Source organism: Mirounga angustirostris, unplaced genomic scaffold, assembly GCF_029215605.1.
Source record: "Mirounga angustirostris isolate CCGP_5_RB_7025 unplaced genomic scaffold, mMirAng1.0.hap1 SCAF_12, whole genome shotgun sequence".
NCBI classification, from domain to species: Eukaryota; Metazoa; Chordata; class Mammalia; order Carnivora; family Phocidae; genus Mirounga; species Mirounga angustirostris.
Window position 1 is genome coordinate 11,221,789 of NW_026991720.1, and position 18,516 is coordinate 11,240,304.

The window sequence follows — 18,516 nt, forward strand, 5'->3', positions numbered from 1 at the left end:
AAATGATATGGCCATCTTGGAAAACAGTTTTATGTTTTCTTACAAAACAAACACATTCATATCATACTATCAAGCAATCATGCTCCTTGGTATTTACCAGAAGTAGTTGAAAACCTATGTCATGTAAAAATCTGCATATGGATATTTATAGCAGCTTTATTCATAATTCCCCAAATCTAAAAGCAACCAAAATGTGATATTATATCTAGACAGTGGAATATTATTCAGAGCTAAAAGAAAAAATAAGATATCAAGCCATGGAAAAACCTTAAATGTGTATTACTAAATGAAAGGAGCCAATCTGAAAATGCTATATGTGGTATGGTTCTAACTATGTGACATTCTGGGAACAGCAAAACTATGGAGACAGTAAAAAGATCAGTGGTGCCAGAGGTTGAACAGGGAGGGATGAATAGGTAGAGCAAAGAGGATTTTTGAGGCAGTGAAAATATCTGTATGATACCATAATAGTGGATAAAAGTCATCATAAATTTGTCCAAACCCATAGAATGTACAAAACCAAGAGTGAACCCTAATATAAACTATGGACTTTGGATGATTATGATATGTCAGTGTGGGCTCATCAGTTATAATAAGTATATCACTCTGCTGGGGAATTTGATAATGAGGGATAATGCATGTGTTGAGGAAGGGAATATATGGGAAATCTCTGCAGCTTCTGCTCAATTTTACTGTGAACCTAAAACTGCTATAAAACTAAAAAACAAAAAACAAAAAACAAAAAAACAAAAAACATTTTAAAGCAAATCCAAAAAATACCTAACTCTGTTTTTCCCATAGGAGCAATGATTCAGTATTTGTTAATTCGGTCTTCACAGCAACTTTATAGAGCATAACTACCACAAATAACAGGAATCAACTCTATTACTCAGGTTCATAAGGAAATTTCCTATTGGGTTTGCCTCTTCCTTTGCTTGTCTAAGAAAATTCATCTGCTTCAAAGATAGTCAAAGGGAACTAGAATAGCACAGCTGATTCTTGTTATTTGCAGTGGTTATGTTCTATAAAGTTGCTTTGAGCACTGAATTAACAAATGCTGAACTATTGCTCCTAGGGGAAATATAGTTAGGTTCTTGCAAATCTTTGGTCGCAACATTTTATTTAACCAAAATGCCATTTGCATTATATGGGGTACTTTACCAACATCCTTGCAAAACAAGAGCATCTCATCAATATTGAAAACCTGTTCTTACACATAACCCTTTTCTTGTATAACATTTAGCAAGAATTTTTAAAATTCTTCTGCAGCCATCTTATCTGCAGGACATCTTGGCTGCAAGTTTAACATTTCCCATGCTATATTGCCTTTATTAAAATGTCAGCCAGCCAGCTTGGCTGAGAAGGGTTTAAGAAGTATTTAACATTTTCCTGATTTGGGGTAACATGACCATAAATTTATTTTGCTGTTGGCCTCACAATAATGCTGTCCATTATACTTTTTAAAAATCAGTTGTCATCTCATGAATGCATAAATTTAACCACTTTTTTATATCTTCCATAGTTATATCATGCACTATAGTTGTTATGTTAGCACTTTCTGGAGAGCTCTCATATACAGATTGGCATATTTCCTCTTCCTTTTTCGGAATGTATTGTACTGTTGCTTCATTAACATTGGATTCATGGCCAACAGCACTATAAATCGTGCCTTAAAAAGGTTACCTAGCCTTCATCAACCGGATTTATGGTTATTTTCTCCATAAAGCCCATCACAATCTCTTTGTGTTTAGAAACACTAGACAGTACTTCAGCACTACGTTGTACTTGAGGACCATTTAAAACAGCAATTATCAACAAAAACCACCAAAATGGAAAAAATGTAGCACCAACTAGACAATGAAAAGGATATTAGTTTACAACATGAGAGCTGAAACAAGAAGACAGAATATTAGCTCGTTCAACCTCAGCTGGAAATATGCATATTGGGAGACTTGCAATTTTTCACATCCTGCACATACTCATGAGCAACCATGAAAGCACCCCATGTGTTGATCTGGAGTTACAAATAAATTTCAGCAAATAGACCAACTCACAAATACAGAATCTGCAAATAATGAGAATTGACTGTATCACTGAAAATATTCTGCAAGAAAAAGGGAAACTAGAAACTTAATGGCTGATAGAGAACACACAAAAGAAATTTTCCCACATAACAGGTGACAGTGGTAATCAAACATTTCTCAATAATTTTTTTAAAAAATTAATGAAACTCTTTTCTTTATAAAACAAGAAAACTTTGCAGAGACTTAAGACTTTTCAGAGAATCCAGAATTTAGGAATGGTACACTGATGTAGTAGAAGGAAATAAAGTATGAAAAAGCAAAGCTTAAAATAGAAATGAAAAACATTGAAAAATACTCCAGAAATGAAGTTGAGATTAGAAGGGGGAAAAGAGAATAGAAACACAGCTGGAAACACATTAAGAAAAACTGAGCATATAAATAAAGAAAGCAAATATAATCAAATTGAAATACAGAATTAAATTAGTAGTAAAATGATAGGTATGGAAAGATAGGTATAGAAGACCTAATACATTCATTTTCTAGAAAATTTAAGTAATAAAATACACATTTTTAATATATAATTTTAAAAATTTCCTGAAGTAAAAAAACATGAATCTAGAGATTGAAAAGGCAAACTGTGTCCCTGAGAAACTGATACAAAGTGGCCATTTAAGGAAATATTCTAGTAATGTTATTAGATTAAAAAGATAAAAGATCATGTGGTTAGCTAAGCCAAAAAAAAGCTATTTATAAAGCAAAAAGAATTACTCTGGACTTACACATTTCCATAGCAATATTCAATGCTAAAGTTTGTGCAGTCCCTCGTACAGAGTCCTCCAGAAAGAATCATCCAAATTTTATACCCAGCCACATAGTTGTACAAATGCAAAGGCACAAATATGGTAGAAATAGAAGGAATTTAAAGAATATTAGTCCTAGAAAATCCATGGCAAAAGAAGTGGCAATGAGCATTGAATCTTTTTTCATTATAGGTCTATGATGAATATAAATATGAGGATTAAGGTGGTAGAGCAGAATTCAAATGCTTAATACATGCCCTGTAGAAACATATTATAAGTAACAAAAGTTGAGAGGAAAAAAAGACAGTAGATTGTGTAATGTTGACTTCCTCATCTTTAATATCTTGTAACAAAGTGTTTTACTTAAATCTGACAAATCAAGTGAAAGAGATATAAGTACATTTAATTAATGATAATATGATTAAGTAAAATCAGGTGGTGAGGAGAGAGAAAGAAGGTAGGATAAAGGGTACATAGATAAACTTCATTATTGCCCATCCCAGGCAATTACTTACCTGTGGCCGTATATTAAATTCAATATAAAGAAGTAGAAGATTAAGAATGTTGTAGAAAATTACAGATATCAAACATAACCTCCAGAATAAAACCACAATTCTCCTAATTTTTAATAAAAAAGCACACAAGAATATAAAATACACAAGAGTTCTATAAAGTTATAAATACACCAAGCTTAACATAAAATCAGATGATAGAATCCAGACCATTTTAGATATAACAATAAATACAAATAGACTTAAACGACATATTAAAAGAACTTACAGACTGAATTTTTAAAAAAGCTCAAGTCTATGCTGTTCACAAGAAACATAGTTAAAGCAAAGGGATTCAGAATATTTAGGAAAAAAAGTGTAGGTAATGGCAAATGGCAAACACAGACAAAAAAAAGTAAAACAATATTAACATCAGACAAGATTTTATTCAGACCAAAAAGAAGCATGAGTAAGTTATACAAGAGTACTAATAACACTAAATACTGTGATCAACACAGAAGATAAAATAGTTTTAACTATTAACTTCAAATGAAATAAAGTCAACCTTCCTAAAGCAAAAACTACATGCTATACAAGGAGAAATAGGGAAAGGAAACAAAGAAAACAGAAGCAGTGGGAGACATTAATTCATCTTTCTCAGTTCATACCAGATCATTGAAAAATTTAAGATATACAGGACTAAAAATATCATAATTAATAAAGTAGATCTAATTAACATTTCACAGATTCTGAATCCTGAAAAAAATGAACCTTCTTTCAAATGCCAGTAGATTCTCCCTGGTAGTCTAATGGTTAGGATTTGGCATTCTCAAATGCCAATAGACATTCTCAAAAAAAAAAAAAAGAGGGGAAAAAAGCCATATATCAAGCCTCAAAGAAAATAATTTTTAAAAAGTAGAACTAAGCCCGGTGATGGATATTAAGGAGGGCACGTATTGCATGGAGCTCTGATGTTATTCACAAACAATGAATCTTGGAACACTACATCAAAAACTAATGATGTACTGTATGGTGACTAACATAACATAATAAAATAATAATAATAATAATAGAATTAATATAGGTATTTTCTAAACAATTCAAAAAATAGAAAATACTAAAAAGTAGGAAAATTAAAATTCCATAGTATCTTAAAAATTTAACACAATGTGTAAACACTGTGAAAAAAACTTTAAAGCACATCTTAGTGCAGCAAACTTAATCAAATGGAAGAACTTACAATATTCTTGAATGGGAAAACTGAGCATCAGAAATTCACCAATTCCCCTAAGCAAGTCAATAAATATAGTGCAATCCCCAAGCAGCAATAGGATTTATTTTCTAATTGGATAGGGTGATGCTAAAATCATATGGAAAAGTAAAAAGCATGAATCACCAGAAAAATTGGCATATTTCCTCTTCCTTTTTCGGAATGTATTGTACTGTTGCTTCGTTAACATTGGATTCATGGCCAACAGCACTATAAATCATGCCTAAAGAAGGTTACCTGCCAGTATCACCCTCATACTGACACCAGATAAAGATACCACAAAAAAGAGAGAGAGAGAGAGAACTACAGGCCAATACCTCTGATGAACATAGGCACAAAAATCCTCAATAATATATTAGCAAATCGAATCCAACAATACATTTAAAAAATCATTCACCATGATCAAGTGGGATGTATTCCCCAATGCAAGAGTAGTTCAGTATTCATAAAACAACATGATACAACACATCAATAAGAGAAAGGATAAAATTCATATGATCATTTCAACAGATGCATAAAAAGCATTTGACAAAGTACAACATCATTCATGATAAAAACACTCAACAAAGTAGGTTCAGAGGGAACATATCTCAACATAATAAAAGTCATATATGAAAAACCCACAGCCAATATCATACTCAATGGGGGAAAACTGAGAGCTTTTCCCCTAAGGTCAGGGAAAAGACAAGGTCTTTTTAATTGTCACTTTTATTCAACCTAGTACTAGAAATCCTAGCTATAGCAATTCAACAACAAAAAGAAGAAAAAGGCATCCAAATTGGTAAAGAAGAAGTAAAACTTTTACTATTTGCAGATGACATGATACTACCTATAGAAAATCCTAAAGACTCCACCAAAACCTGTTAGAACTGAAAAATGGGTGCAGTAAAGTCACAGGATAAAAAATCAATGTACAGAAATCTGTTGCATTCCTCTACACTAATAATGAAGCAGCAGAAAGTGAAATTAAGAAAATCTCATTTACAACTGCACCAAAAATAATAAGATATCTAGGAATAAACTTAACCAAAGAGGTTAAAGACCTGTACTCTGAAAACTATAAAATACTGATGAAAGAAATTGAAGATGACACAAAGAAATGGAAAGACATTCCATACTCAAGAATTGGAAGAACAAATATTGTCAAAACACCTATACTACCCAAAGCAATCTATGCATTTAATGCAATCCCTATCAAAGGACAAACAGCATTTTTTCACAGAAATAGAACAATTCTAAAATTTGTATGGAACCACAAAAGAGCTCGAATAGTCAAAGAAATCTTGAAAAGGAAAAGCAAAACTGGAGGTATCACAATTCCAGATTTCAAGTTATATTACAAAGTGGTAGTAATTAAAACAGTATGGCACTAGTATAAAAATAGATACATAGACAGAAAATCCAGAAATAAATCCACAATTATATAGTCAATTTGTCTTTGACTAAGGAGGAATGAATATAATGGGAAAAAGACAGTCTCTTCAACAAATGGTGTTGGGAAAACTGGACAAGTATATGCAAAAGAATGAAACTGGACTACTTTCTTTCACCATACACAAAAATAAACTCAAATGGATTAAAGACCTAAATGTGAGACCTGAAACCATAAAAATCCTTGAAGAGAACACAGGCAGTAATCTCTCTGACATCAGCCATAGCAACATTTTTTTTTAAGTCTCCTGAGCAAAGGGAAATAAAAGCAAAAATGAACTATTGGGACACTGCATCAAAATAATAAGCTTCTGTATGGTAAAGGAAATAATTAATAAAACTAAAAGGCAGCCTGTGGAATGGGAGAAGATATTTGCAAATGATATATCCAAAAAGGGTTAGCATCCAAAATATATAAAACACTTATAAAACTCAACACCCCCAAAACAAATAATCAAAATAAAAAATGGGCAGAAGAGATGAACAGACATTTCTCCAAAGAAGATGTCCAGATTGCCAATAGACACATGAAAAGATGCTCAACATCACTGATCATCAGGGAAATACAAATTGAAACTACAATGAGATATCACCTTACACCTGTCAGAATGGCTAAAATCAATAACACAAGAAGAACAGGTTTTGGCGAGGATGTGGAGGAAAAGGAATGCTCATGCACTGTTGGAGGAAATGCAAATTGGTACAGTCATTTTGGAAAATAGTATGGAGTTTCCTTTAAAAATTAAAAATAGAACTACCCTATGATCCAGTAATCACACTACCGGGTATTTACTGAAAAAATACAGAAACACTAATTCAAAGGATTCATGCACCCCAATGTTTATTGCAGCATTATTTACAATAGCCAAACTATGGAAGCAGCCCAAGTGTCCACTGACTGATGAATGGATAAAGAAGATGTGATATATATATATATCACAATATATATATACACACACACATACACACAATGGAATATTAGCCATAAAAAGAATGAAATCTTGCCATTTGTGACAACACAGCTAGAGCTAGAGTATAATGCTAAGTGAAATAAGTCAGTCAGAGAAAGACAAATACCATATCATCTCACTCATATGTGGAATTTAAGAAATAAAACAAGAGAGCAAAGGGGAGGAAAAAAAAGAGAGACAAACCAAGAAATTGACTTTTAACTATAGAGAACAAACTGATGGTTATCAGAGTGTGTGGGGGGGGTGGGGGGATACTGGAAATAGGGGATGGGGATTAAGGAGTACACTCATCATGATGAGATAAAATAAAATAAAATGATAAAAAAAGAGGAGTTGAGGATGACTCACATTTTCATATTTTTAAACTTCACAAAATTACGGTCATTAAACCCTGTGTTACTGGTACATGGCTAGAGAGATGGGCCAGTGGATCAGAATAAAGAAACTGTAAATAAACAAATATATATTGAATTGTGTTCATGATGAGAATGGTATCTCAAGTCACTGATGCAAAGATGGATTACACAATAAATGTACTGAACCCACTAAATGTATGAGAAAAATAATAAAATTGGATTTATGTCTGTCACTGTACTACGATTATATCTCCCAGAAAGCCAAATTCATTCCCAAGACACGGGGAAGCAAAGGAAACATTTCCACTACATACTCTTCAATTTTAAACCATGATAAATGCATAAACGTTTTTTAAAAATGAAATGCAAAGAGCCTTTTGCTATATTCAGTTTTGAAATCATGTATTTTTCTTATTTTAAAAGGAACATATGTTGTAGAAACATGAGGAATATAGAAAATATAGGAAATTGTCAAGACACAATAAAAAATAATCTCAATGCAAGAAGAAAGCAAACAGCTTAGTTATCTTTTCCTTTCTTTGTATGGTATTTAATTTGCTCCTTTAATTATACTTACTTAAGTCATATATAATATTTTAGACATAATACTTCTTCAACTCAATTTCATGCCCCATTTTTTTTTAATTTTTGTATTTGAGTACAGTTGACATATGTTACTTACTTTCAGATGTATGACATAGTGATTCAAGTTTATACATTATGTTACATTCTCTAAAAGTGTAGCTACCATCTGTCACCATGCAATACTGTTACAAAGCCATTGACTATATTCCCGATGCTTGCTTTTTATTCCCATGACTCAGTCATTCCGTAATTGCAAACTTGTACCTCCCACTCCCCTTCACCAATTTTACCCATCCCCCACCTCCTTGCTCTTTGGCAACTATCAGTTTGTTCTCTGCATTTAAAGGTCTGATTCTGCTTTTTGCTTATTTATTTGTTCATTTGTCTTTACACCCCACATATGAGTGAAGTCATATGGTATTTGTCTTTCTCAGTCTGATGTGTTTCACTTGGGATGATACCCTCTAGATCCATCCATGTTGTCACATTCATGCCCGATTTTACTCCAACTCTCTACCAGTGTCTTTACATCAGCATCTGTCATCAGGGCTACTTTGTGAATCATCTAACAATTTTCTAAAGCACACCATTTTTACCTTCCCTTGGGTTATTTGAAATACAACATCTTTGAATCAATGTATTATACTGTAGTGAATCTCATACTAAGCTACAAGTGCTATTTCATATAACATTAGGATATTTCTTTTTAATTTATTCTGTTTTTGTTTTTGTTTTTGTTTTTTTTAAGTAGGCTCCACTCAGCATGGAGCCCAGTGCGGGGCTTGAACTCACAGCCCTGAGATCAAGACCTGAGCTGAGATCCAGAATCAGACAATCAACTGAGCTACCTAGGCACCCATTTAATTTATTCTTTATATATAATTTTTTTATCTAACCACTGTTACTTAAAAGAATTTAAATTCCAACTCCATGATTTTGCCTTTGAGTACATTCACAAGATTGACTCAATTTAGTGATTCAAGTTATCAGTTTATTGTTTGCCTTCTCACACCAAATTGATTCAAAGCATTTCTTTATATCTTATTTGCACCAGCCTCCATTCCACTTAAAGCAGTTAATGCTGTTATTACCTCCTCTATTCTCATGCTCAGTGTCCCCTAAATATGTCTTTGTTCTATCCTTTCCATTGCACTAAATGCTCCTTCCTTGTTCCCCTCACTGTCCAAATCCTTATGTACACAACTTTCAGGATTCAGCACAAACCCCACCTCTTCTAGAAACTTTATTGTTTAATGCACTGTGCTCTTAGCACATTTTTCTTACAGGGATTTTTGTCTGTGTATTTTACCCAGCTGTTTTCACTCATATTGAATAATTCAAACATTTTTATTGCCATTTTTTACAGATTAATGTTTTATGTCGCTGTGTTGGTGGTTAATTATGTGAGGTAGGAAGCATGCTTTGATTCTTAGTAGCCCATGTAAGTTCATTTCACATAATAGATGCTCAGCCATATGCAGACTGTGAGAAACTGCTTAATTCTTCAAAATTTCAGTTTATCATTTGTATAATGAAGAGCATTGGACCAGATGATCTTCAAGCTGGGCTCAGAACTAGCTCTCCAAAGCCAAATTAATTGTTGAGCATTACTCGTACTTCCCACTAGATGGTACCAACACCAAATATACACTGCTGGAAAAAACTGACCATTTTTTAAAGTGAGTTGGAGAAATGAATAATCAGAACAGGTAGCCTATTAAGTATAATAGTTATAATTTGTGAAATAAATTATAGAAAATCAGATTTTTTCCCACTTTTAAAACCGTAAAGCAGCTTAACACATATCCCCAAGGAAATATTATTTGAAGTAGTGGTTATTAAATCAACCCCAAATTCTTTATTAAGCAAATATTTACTGAGTGCAGTGTGAGAGTTGTTTGTGGCCAAAGACACACCACACGTGGATGCTCTTATAAAGGAAAATGAGACATAAATTTTTTTTTTTAAAAAACTATAATAAAAGTAAAAAAATGAGAACATTCAGAGGGTGCAGATACTACTTTCAGCTACAGAAATCAGCAATAGTCTTCAAGGGAATTGGGGTATTTTAGATTAATTTTAGGTTATGGTTTTGATTTGTTGTGTCACATAAAACAAAAAGCATGTTGAAGCAGATAGTGGAGGATATTGAATTTCAAACTAAGGTCTGTGACCTTCATTCAGCAGATAATGAAACAAAATTGAAGCCTTTTCCACAGTTTCATGATCAGAGCTGTGTTTTAAAGTTACATGTGCTCACAGAAGGACTGCATGATCTCACCTGCATATGGAATCTAAAATAGATAAACTCACAGAAGCAGAGAGTAGAGTGGTGATTGACAGGGGACATGGTGAGGTGATAGTCAAAGGGTACAAAATTTCAGTTAGGCAACAAAAATAAATTCTGGACATCCAGTACACAGCACAGTGCCCATAGCTAACAATACTGCATTGTATACTTAGTTTTTGAGGGGATAGATCTTATGTTAAATGCTCTTATATTGTTACAAAAATAACAATAATTAATAATAACAGCAGTAATAAACAGGGTGGGTGCGAGGAAATTTTAGGAGGTGATGGACATGTCTATGGCCATGATGGTGGTATACTTTCAGGTGTATATTTATCCCCAACTCATCAAGTTGTGTACATTAATGATGTACAGCTCTTTACATGTCAATGATTCCTTAATAAAGCAATCTAAAAAAATACATCTGCTTGGGGTGTGGCTATTTGATGAGAATAGGAGGATGGAAACGGGAGAAGGGATATGCCAGGACATTCACGTGAGGGGTTACAACAGCTTAAAGGTGAATGGTGGCCATGGTGAAGGCCATTTGATGAAGCATATCAGGCAGGGAACACAATGAGAACAAAGGTAATAACCGGATAACAACTGGAGAAAACTGGAGTCAGTTTTGCTCCTGTGGGTTATGAAGGAACTTGAAAAGGATTAATTTGAACATCTTGAGTTTTAGAAGCAGACACTACAGCTTCTCTGTCAGTAAACCCAGTTTCTGCTCAGCAACAGTGGCAGTTCCCAATTTCTGTTCTAGTAGCATGGTGCACGTTTGCTGAGGATTTAAAAAGCTCCGAGATCTGGTGAATAAATGTTATGACTGCAGCACCACCCAATGCAAATAACTCATAGCTTGGTCTTTGATGAGACTGTTAGTAATAGCTACAGAATGTGTAGATCTTTGGAATTCTTTTTTTTTTTTTTTTTAAGATTTATTTATTTTTGACAGAGAGAGCAAGTTGGGGGAAGGGCAGAGGGAGAGAATCTCAAGCAGACTCCCCTCTGAGCACGGAGCCCAACATGGGGCTGGATCCCACCACCCATGAGATCATGACCCATGAGATCATGACCTGAGCCAAAACCAAGAGTCAGATGTTCAACTGACTGAGCCACCCAGGTGCCCCGACCTTTGGGATCCTTAAGGAATCTTTTCAAAACATTTAGAATAGTTGGAAAGAAATACCATGCATGGTCCTGGGAAACTTCTTATTTCCTTTCATTTTTCTCAGAAGCACCAACTATATCCCAGGTGCAGTGGTAGACTCTAGGGACACAGAGACGAATAAGACACAATTCCTCCTCCTTTGAGCTTAGAGAAGAGAATATAGGGCAGCTGATTGTGACTCAGGTAGGAAAGGAAGCCACTAGTTAGTAATTTTCCTGGAGGAGGTGATGTCTAAGCTGAATTAGAAGAAAGGGAAAACAAACAAACAAACACTAATCTTAAAGCTGGAGAAAGAAGATGTTGTAAGCCCAGGAAATTGCTGGAGCAAAGATGGGGTGCCTGAAACAGCATTTGTATTGTAGAAACTACAGAAGTTTGAGAACATCAAGTGCAGGTGGGAGAACCGAGTAAAGAGGCTGGAGAAGCAGGTGCTGAGTCTGGATGCAGAAGCAGGAGCACAAGAGCCTCTGACCAAGCTAAGGACCACATCTTTGCAGAAGGTGGAGTGAAACACTGTTTTAAAGAGGAGTATGATGGGAGCACAGCAGCATTTTAATTTGGAGGAATTATTTTATCTTAGAAACTAGCAATACAGCATTTTTACACAGAAAAAAAAAAAAGCAGAAAATATGAGGTAAGTGAAAAAGGAGAAGGAAGACCAGGCGAGGAGGAAGAAAGACAAACACTTGTAATCCATATACTCCTAAACAAATAATTCTTAAATTTTGTGTCTAGACCTCCAGATTTTTTTCTTATTAAATTATTATTGACCACATGGTCTCAGCACACATGGAATCTTTCAACGTCCCAGGCTAACCATGAATCAAAAGGGAAATGCTCCAAGTGTTGATACGTTCTGTGTAGAGTTGTAATAGCTGTGTTAGCCGCTCTTGCTTCTGAGCCCTACTGTTACCATGACAACTTTCCCAGCAAAAGGCAAGGTTGATGAAGTTGCCTTGATCCAGAAGCTTTGCATTGCTGTTGGAGGTTTCAAAATTTTTAATATCAAATAAACCAGAGCCAACCTTTGTGCACACTCTGTCATACAGCAGAAACCTTAAAGACCTAAGTTTCATAGTTCAGTGTAACACTTCCCTATGTATAGACTTATGGGGTCATAATTGGCTCAACCCATTGATACTTCTGGGCCTCGGAAGAATCTAGCAGTGAACAAAAGTAAAAGAGCAACATCACTCTGTATATATTTACCACTCATTTATTTTAGAGAGAAAGAGCAAGAGAATCCTCAACAGATTCCCTGCTGAGTGCAGATCCTGACTTGGGGCTCAATCCCAAGACCCTGAGATCATGACCTGAGCCAAAATCAAGAGTCGGACGTTTAACTCAATTAGCCACCCAGGTGCTAAGAGGTAGTAGATGCCTCAGTTCTCTCAAACACTGAGGGACTCTTAAACTTTCATTTGATGAATATTTGACCATCGACTTTCTCCTCTGCATCCTAAATCTCATTAATTCTACCTTCTTTGGTTCAATTTCTCTAACTAGGCTGCAAAATTCTAACATCCCATCAATGTCTGCAAGTTGACCTCTAACTGCATGGGGCTCTAAACTCTGTACCTTTGTCTGTTGTAAATTGTTAATAAACCATTTGGCAACATTCTATTTGCTCAGACTTTACTTTCTCAGTGAGGGCTTTTGTAACCATTGGATTTAAAGCTTAAAATCTCCACCAGCACTTGTCATTACTCTTCCCTCCCCCCCGCCCCCCCGCCGCCCCATGCACCACTGGGCTTACTGCCACCAGAATTGGTATGAGTACTGCTTTCCTAAGGCTGCCATAACAATTACAACAAACTCAGTGGCTTAAAACAACAATTTTATTTTCTTACAATTCTGGAGGCCAGAAGTTCAAAATCAAGGTGTCAGCAGGGCCACATTTCCTTTGAAAGCCCAAGGGGAGAATCAGTCCTTGCTCTGCCAGTTTCTGGTGACTGCAAGCATTCCTTGGCTTGTGGATGCTCAAGTCCATGCTACATCCATCTTCGCATGGCCTTCACCTCTGCTTTCTCCCCTTCTCTGTCTTACAACACACTGGTCATTAGATTTAGGGCCCATACAGATAATCAAAGATGGCTTCACTTTGAGATCCTTAACTTTAAAAGATTTTACTTATTTATTTGACACACAGAGAGAGAACATAAGCAGGGTGAGAGGCAGGCAGAGGGAGTGGGAGAAGCGGGCTCCCTGCTCAGCAGGGAGCCCGATGTGGGGCTCAATCCCAGGACCCTGGGATCATGACCTGAGCTGAAGGCAGATGCTTAACATGAGCCACCCAGACACCCCAAGATCCTTAACTTAATTACATTTCCAAGGCCACTTTTCCAAAAAAGTTCATAATCAAAAATTCCAGCCTGAAGTTGGGACAAATCTTTCTGGGAGCTGCCATTTAACCTGCGACATTACGTATATTATGTATGCATTTTGTATGTATAATTATATTGTCTGCCATCTGTTCCTAAATACAAGTTTTTATATTTTGTTATAAAAATACATTTTCATTGATTTGATGAACTCCATTATGAGTTGGTTGGTCAAAAATGAATCCTGAGGCTTGGTCTCCAAGTAAACCACTAAAACTGACTACCAGAATCTACAAGGTGGTTACCTACCCCCATGCAGTCTTGTTCAAAATGTCCGCCTTGCTTTATGTGGCTCACTTTACAAATACTCTTTTGGGTGCATTTATCCATTACACTGCTATACATCATCTTCCCTCTGTTGAGGCTGATTCCTACGTTGGTCTGATCTGTACCCTCTAATTTGCTTAGCTTATGCATTTAGGCATTCCTCTAACAACGAGGTCAAGATTACAGATCTGATTCCCATCTGCTCTTTGAAACACAATTGAATAGAACTGGTGAAGAAACCCTACTTCTACACACTCTCTCACCCAGACACTTATGAGAAATAATAAAGAAACAAACAGCCCTTATATTTGGAGTCTCCCAGACCGTGGGATGTGGAGCTCAGTCAGTACAGGATGGTTTGGGAGATCTACAGACACTTTGCAGCTTGTTTCCCCCAATAAACTGTAACCAAGTTTTGGCCTGCCTAGATCTTACACTGACCCAGATCTTGAACAACCAAAGTCTTTGGAATCATGTCAGTTTATCCTCATCACCATTGTGGAAGGGTTGCAAAGCAGGCATTATTATTTCTGTTTTACATATGAAGAATCAGTGTTTCAGAGAGTTTAGATGGTTTGTCCCACGTCACATGACAAAGATGTATCCAGAACTAGAACTCAGATCGTCAGCAGCCAGTTGGTAATTTTTATCCCCCATTCACTACTTCCTGTTTTTCAGCACATGCATTTGATAGCCCTATTACACTGCAACATTGTGAATGGTTTATCTGAATTAGCTCACAAAATAAACACTTTCCCTTATATGTCTGGTTTTAAGTGGAAATATACGTATAATCACTTCTTTACTGCATCAAGAAACCAAAATATGCTCCAGGAGCAAATATTAAATCATTTCCATTATGAGAGTCATTGCCTTTTGTATGTTTATTCTCTAAAGTAAGGTAGGCTTGCATGTTATCTTTGTTTCTTTGCTTTCTTAAGGAATATATTTCACATTTGTCCATTTTTATTTTATTAACAGTTTCTCCAGGTATAGCAATTGATGTTTCTAACCAAACCCCTACACACTTAGTCTGCTGAAGAAGCATGTTTTCTCTCTAGAAAGATCCCATGAGCTAAGGACAGACCCAGGGCTCAGAGTCCGGAAGCCTGGGCTTTTGACCTCTGCTCCCCACTGTCTGTGATTTTCTGTGATTGTACGTATTTACTTCCTAAGCTTCTGTTCCACAAGTTTGTAAAATGTAGCAAAGAATCCTTCCTAATGCCTCTTACTTCAAAAAAAAAAAAAGAAAACATTTTTGAAAATGTTATTTGTTTTTAGGTAAAAGATGTTGAAAATGCTAAAAGCCATTCTATTTTCAACTGTTTTAATGGAAGATTTAAATTCCTGCTGACATTGGCATATTATATTGAATACAGTTTAAAGTATGGCTCCCTTTGCCATTGACAAAACTGTGAACCAAGAGTGGGCACATCTATACCTTCTGTGGGTGTGGCACCTTTGATCAGCAAGTCTAGTGTTCATAGGTAGGGTGTCAGATAAACAAGTAGGGGAGCTGAGAGTCACTGTGGCATAGGATGATAATCTGTCAAGTCCTAAACTTGGACTAGTTGCTTGTATTTGAGATGATGTGCTGAGAGATGAAGGCCAGGGGGAGTAGAAGTAGATTAAAGAGGAAGGAGAACATTGAGGTCAAAAGAAAAGATGATTAATGAGGGCAAAGTTTTCCTTCAGCAAATAACATATTTGCTGATATTTATTTATCATTTACTTTCTGCTCAACCACTAGAGGATACAAACATACTGTAACATCTAGAAGGGAAATGTGAAATTCAGGACAAAGCAACAGTATAAGTTATGTCAGAAGACAAATTACAATTGCTTTAAGTATAGTTCATGTACAGATAACAGGAAGCACTCTAGCTACCTGCAGCAGAAATGTGTGTAAGGCAGGGAAACGGCTACATACGAAAAGTGTTGGGGGGACTAGAGGAGCAGTCTCTAGTCTCTGCCACCAAGATTGATGGCCAGCACAACATCCCCAGGATGGGACTGTTGAGGACGCTGCTACCTCTGTCTCAGTCAGGAAGCCATCTCAAATCTGTTGGCCCACAATGCTTAAGGCTTGTTACATCCCAAAACAGCTAATTCAGATACTACCAACCTGCTCACCCACTTTGACCCATTAGGGATTTACCCACAGTGTCAGAAACCCCATTTTAGGTCTCAGCCAAAGAGAACTCTCTCTACAAGGGATCTGCCCTCAGACCACAGACCACGTGTGCTTATGCATACAACACAACGCAGCCAAGAGCCTGTGGTTGATGTGGATGTGGTGATATCATATCAGCATGAGTACTATGAGCTCAGGCATTAAAGGAGAAGGACCAAGGAGGGAAGAGCAGGCCCCAAGTCAAATAATTTCTTTCTAATAATTTGTAAGTGACTAGTCCGATTGCATAGCTTGGCAATAGACCAGTTTCTTCAGAGCCTCTTTGACCTCTCTGCTCCTTAGGCAATAAATGAAAGGGTTGAGAGCAGGGGTGACAACAGCATAGAATTGGAAATCACTTTGTTCATGTTGAAGGCATGGATGGCTCGGGGTCTGGCATACATGAAAATCGTGGCTGAATAAAAGATGGTGACCACCACGAGGTGGGAGGCACAAGTAGAGAATGCTTTCTGCTCTCCGGTGGGCATATGCAGAACGGTGGCCAGGATGCATCCATAGGACAGGACAGTGATAGAGAGGGGAAGAGAAAGATGACCAGCGCCAGGATGAAGTCCACCAGCTCAGCTACAGACATGTCTGTGCAGGAGAGGTTAAGTACTGGAGAGATGTCACAGAAGAAGTGATTGATGACATTGGGGCCACAGAAGCTGAGGCGAGAGATGAAGTAAATCTTAGCCAAGGAGATGCCAAAGCCAATGGCCCAGGGGCCAAGAGCCAAATGGAAGCAAAGCCTGTGGCTCATAATGGTGGGGTAGTGGAATGGACGGCAGATGGCCACATAGCGGTCATAGGCCATGGCAGCCAGGAGCACACATTCTGTGCACATGAGGGCAATGAAGAAGTAAAGTTGTATCATGCAGTGAGTGAAGGAGATACTGTTGCTCACAGACCAGAAACTAAATAGCAACTTAGGCACAGTCACAGAGATGTACCAGGTCTCCAAAAAAGACAGGTTGGCCAGGAAGAAGTACATAGGTTTGTGCAGTGGCTGGTTTTGCTGCACCAGCAGGATAATGACCACATTTTCGGCCACTGTCAGAGTATAGACCATGAGGAACATCAGGAACACTGCTACCCGCATGCCCCAGTTCCCAGGGAACCCCACCAGAATGAACTTGGTGACCTGGGTCTGGTTCTCCACTTCCATATTGGAGATACAGGACTTAGCTCTCTTGGGGGGAAAAAATCACTTGGTCAGAGTCCATGGTCCAGTTAGATTCTTCCATCCTCTGCCTTCTCTGACTAGCAGTAATAGTAATATATCATTTATTCATAACATATTATAGACTAGACCATACACTGGGTACAGTAGGCACTAATGTAATTTAATTCTTTTTTTTTAAAGATTTATTTATTTATTAGAGAGCAAGAATGAGAGAGAGTACACGAGAGGGGGAGGGTTAGAGGGAGAAGCAGGCTCCTCGCTGAGCTGGGAGCCCAATGCGGGACTCGATCCAGGGACTCCAGGATCATGACCTGAGCCAAAGGCAGTCGCCCAACCAACTGAGCCACCCAGGCGCCCCGTAATTTAATTCTTACATAGCTTCTTTACATGTTATTATACCCATTTTAGTGATAAGAAAACTGAGTCTTGGAAAGACATTAAGCAACTTACCAACTTCCCACTGGTAACAAGGCAGGAATCACCTTGAAGTCTTCGTCCAAAGCCCATGCTCTATTCTACACTGCCTTCACAACCACCCCCAAATTAAACAATATCCAGTCTACATGTTCCATGTTACCACTGCCAGTTCCAAAGGATATGCATAGCGCTCCTGGCCCATGTCTACACAGTGCTTTGGAAGTTCTTCCTTAAGACTCACTTACCCCTCACATACCATTACATCCTTGCCCTCCACCATCATGGAGATGGAGTGCAGCTGTCACGAGCTAATGATGACGATCACATTACGTGAGCGCTGAGATCAGGAGAGTCAGGCTTTCCGTGTTAAAGACCTGGACCTCAGTCAAGCACCGGGTCTGCCCCGGTTTGCTATATGACCTTGACCTCTTATCCTCTCTGAAACCCAATTTTCTCTTCTGTAACGTGAATATTAATATTCACTCAGCTTATGTCGCCATGGATCAAAACCCAAATGAAAACATGTGAATGAAAGTTTATATGAACTGTAAATGACAGCAAGTGTGAAAGGGGCTCTGACCCCTTATTATTAGAGGAAAGGAACCTGGGCTAACAGGAGGGAGGAGAGGAGCTGCTGTGAGCCAAGCAGAGTAGAGATAACACAAACATGGGCTTTGCTCTCAGGCAGCTGCAAGTCCTC

At 37.1% G+C, this 18,516-nt stretch overlaps 1 protein-coding gene across 1 annotated transcript; it reads right to left on the bottom strand.

Annotated features, from left to right (window-relative positions):
• Positions 1 to 16,447: 16,447 nt before the first annotated feature.
• Positions 16,448 to 17,479, bottom strand: LOC123835895 (olfactory receptor 6B1). Its single transcript, XM_045865081.1, is given in 3 exon segments — positions 16,448 to 16,563; positions 16,566 to 16,751; positions 16,754 to 17,479. Coding segments are annotated over 3 exon segments (930 nt in total). The 5' UTR covers positions 17,382 to 17,479.
• Between the last annotated feature and the right edge of the window lie 1,037 nt (positions 17,480 to 18,516).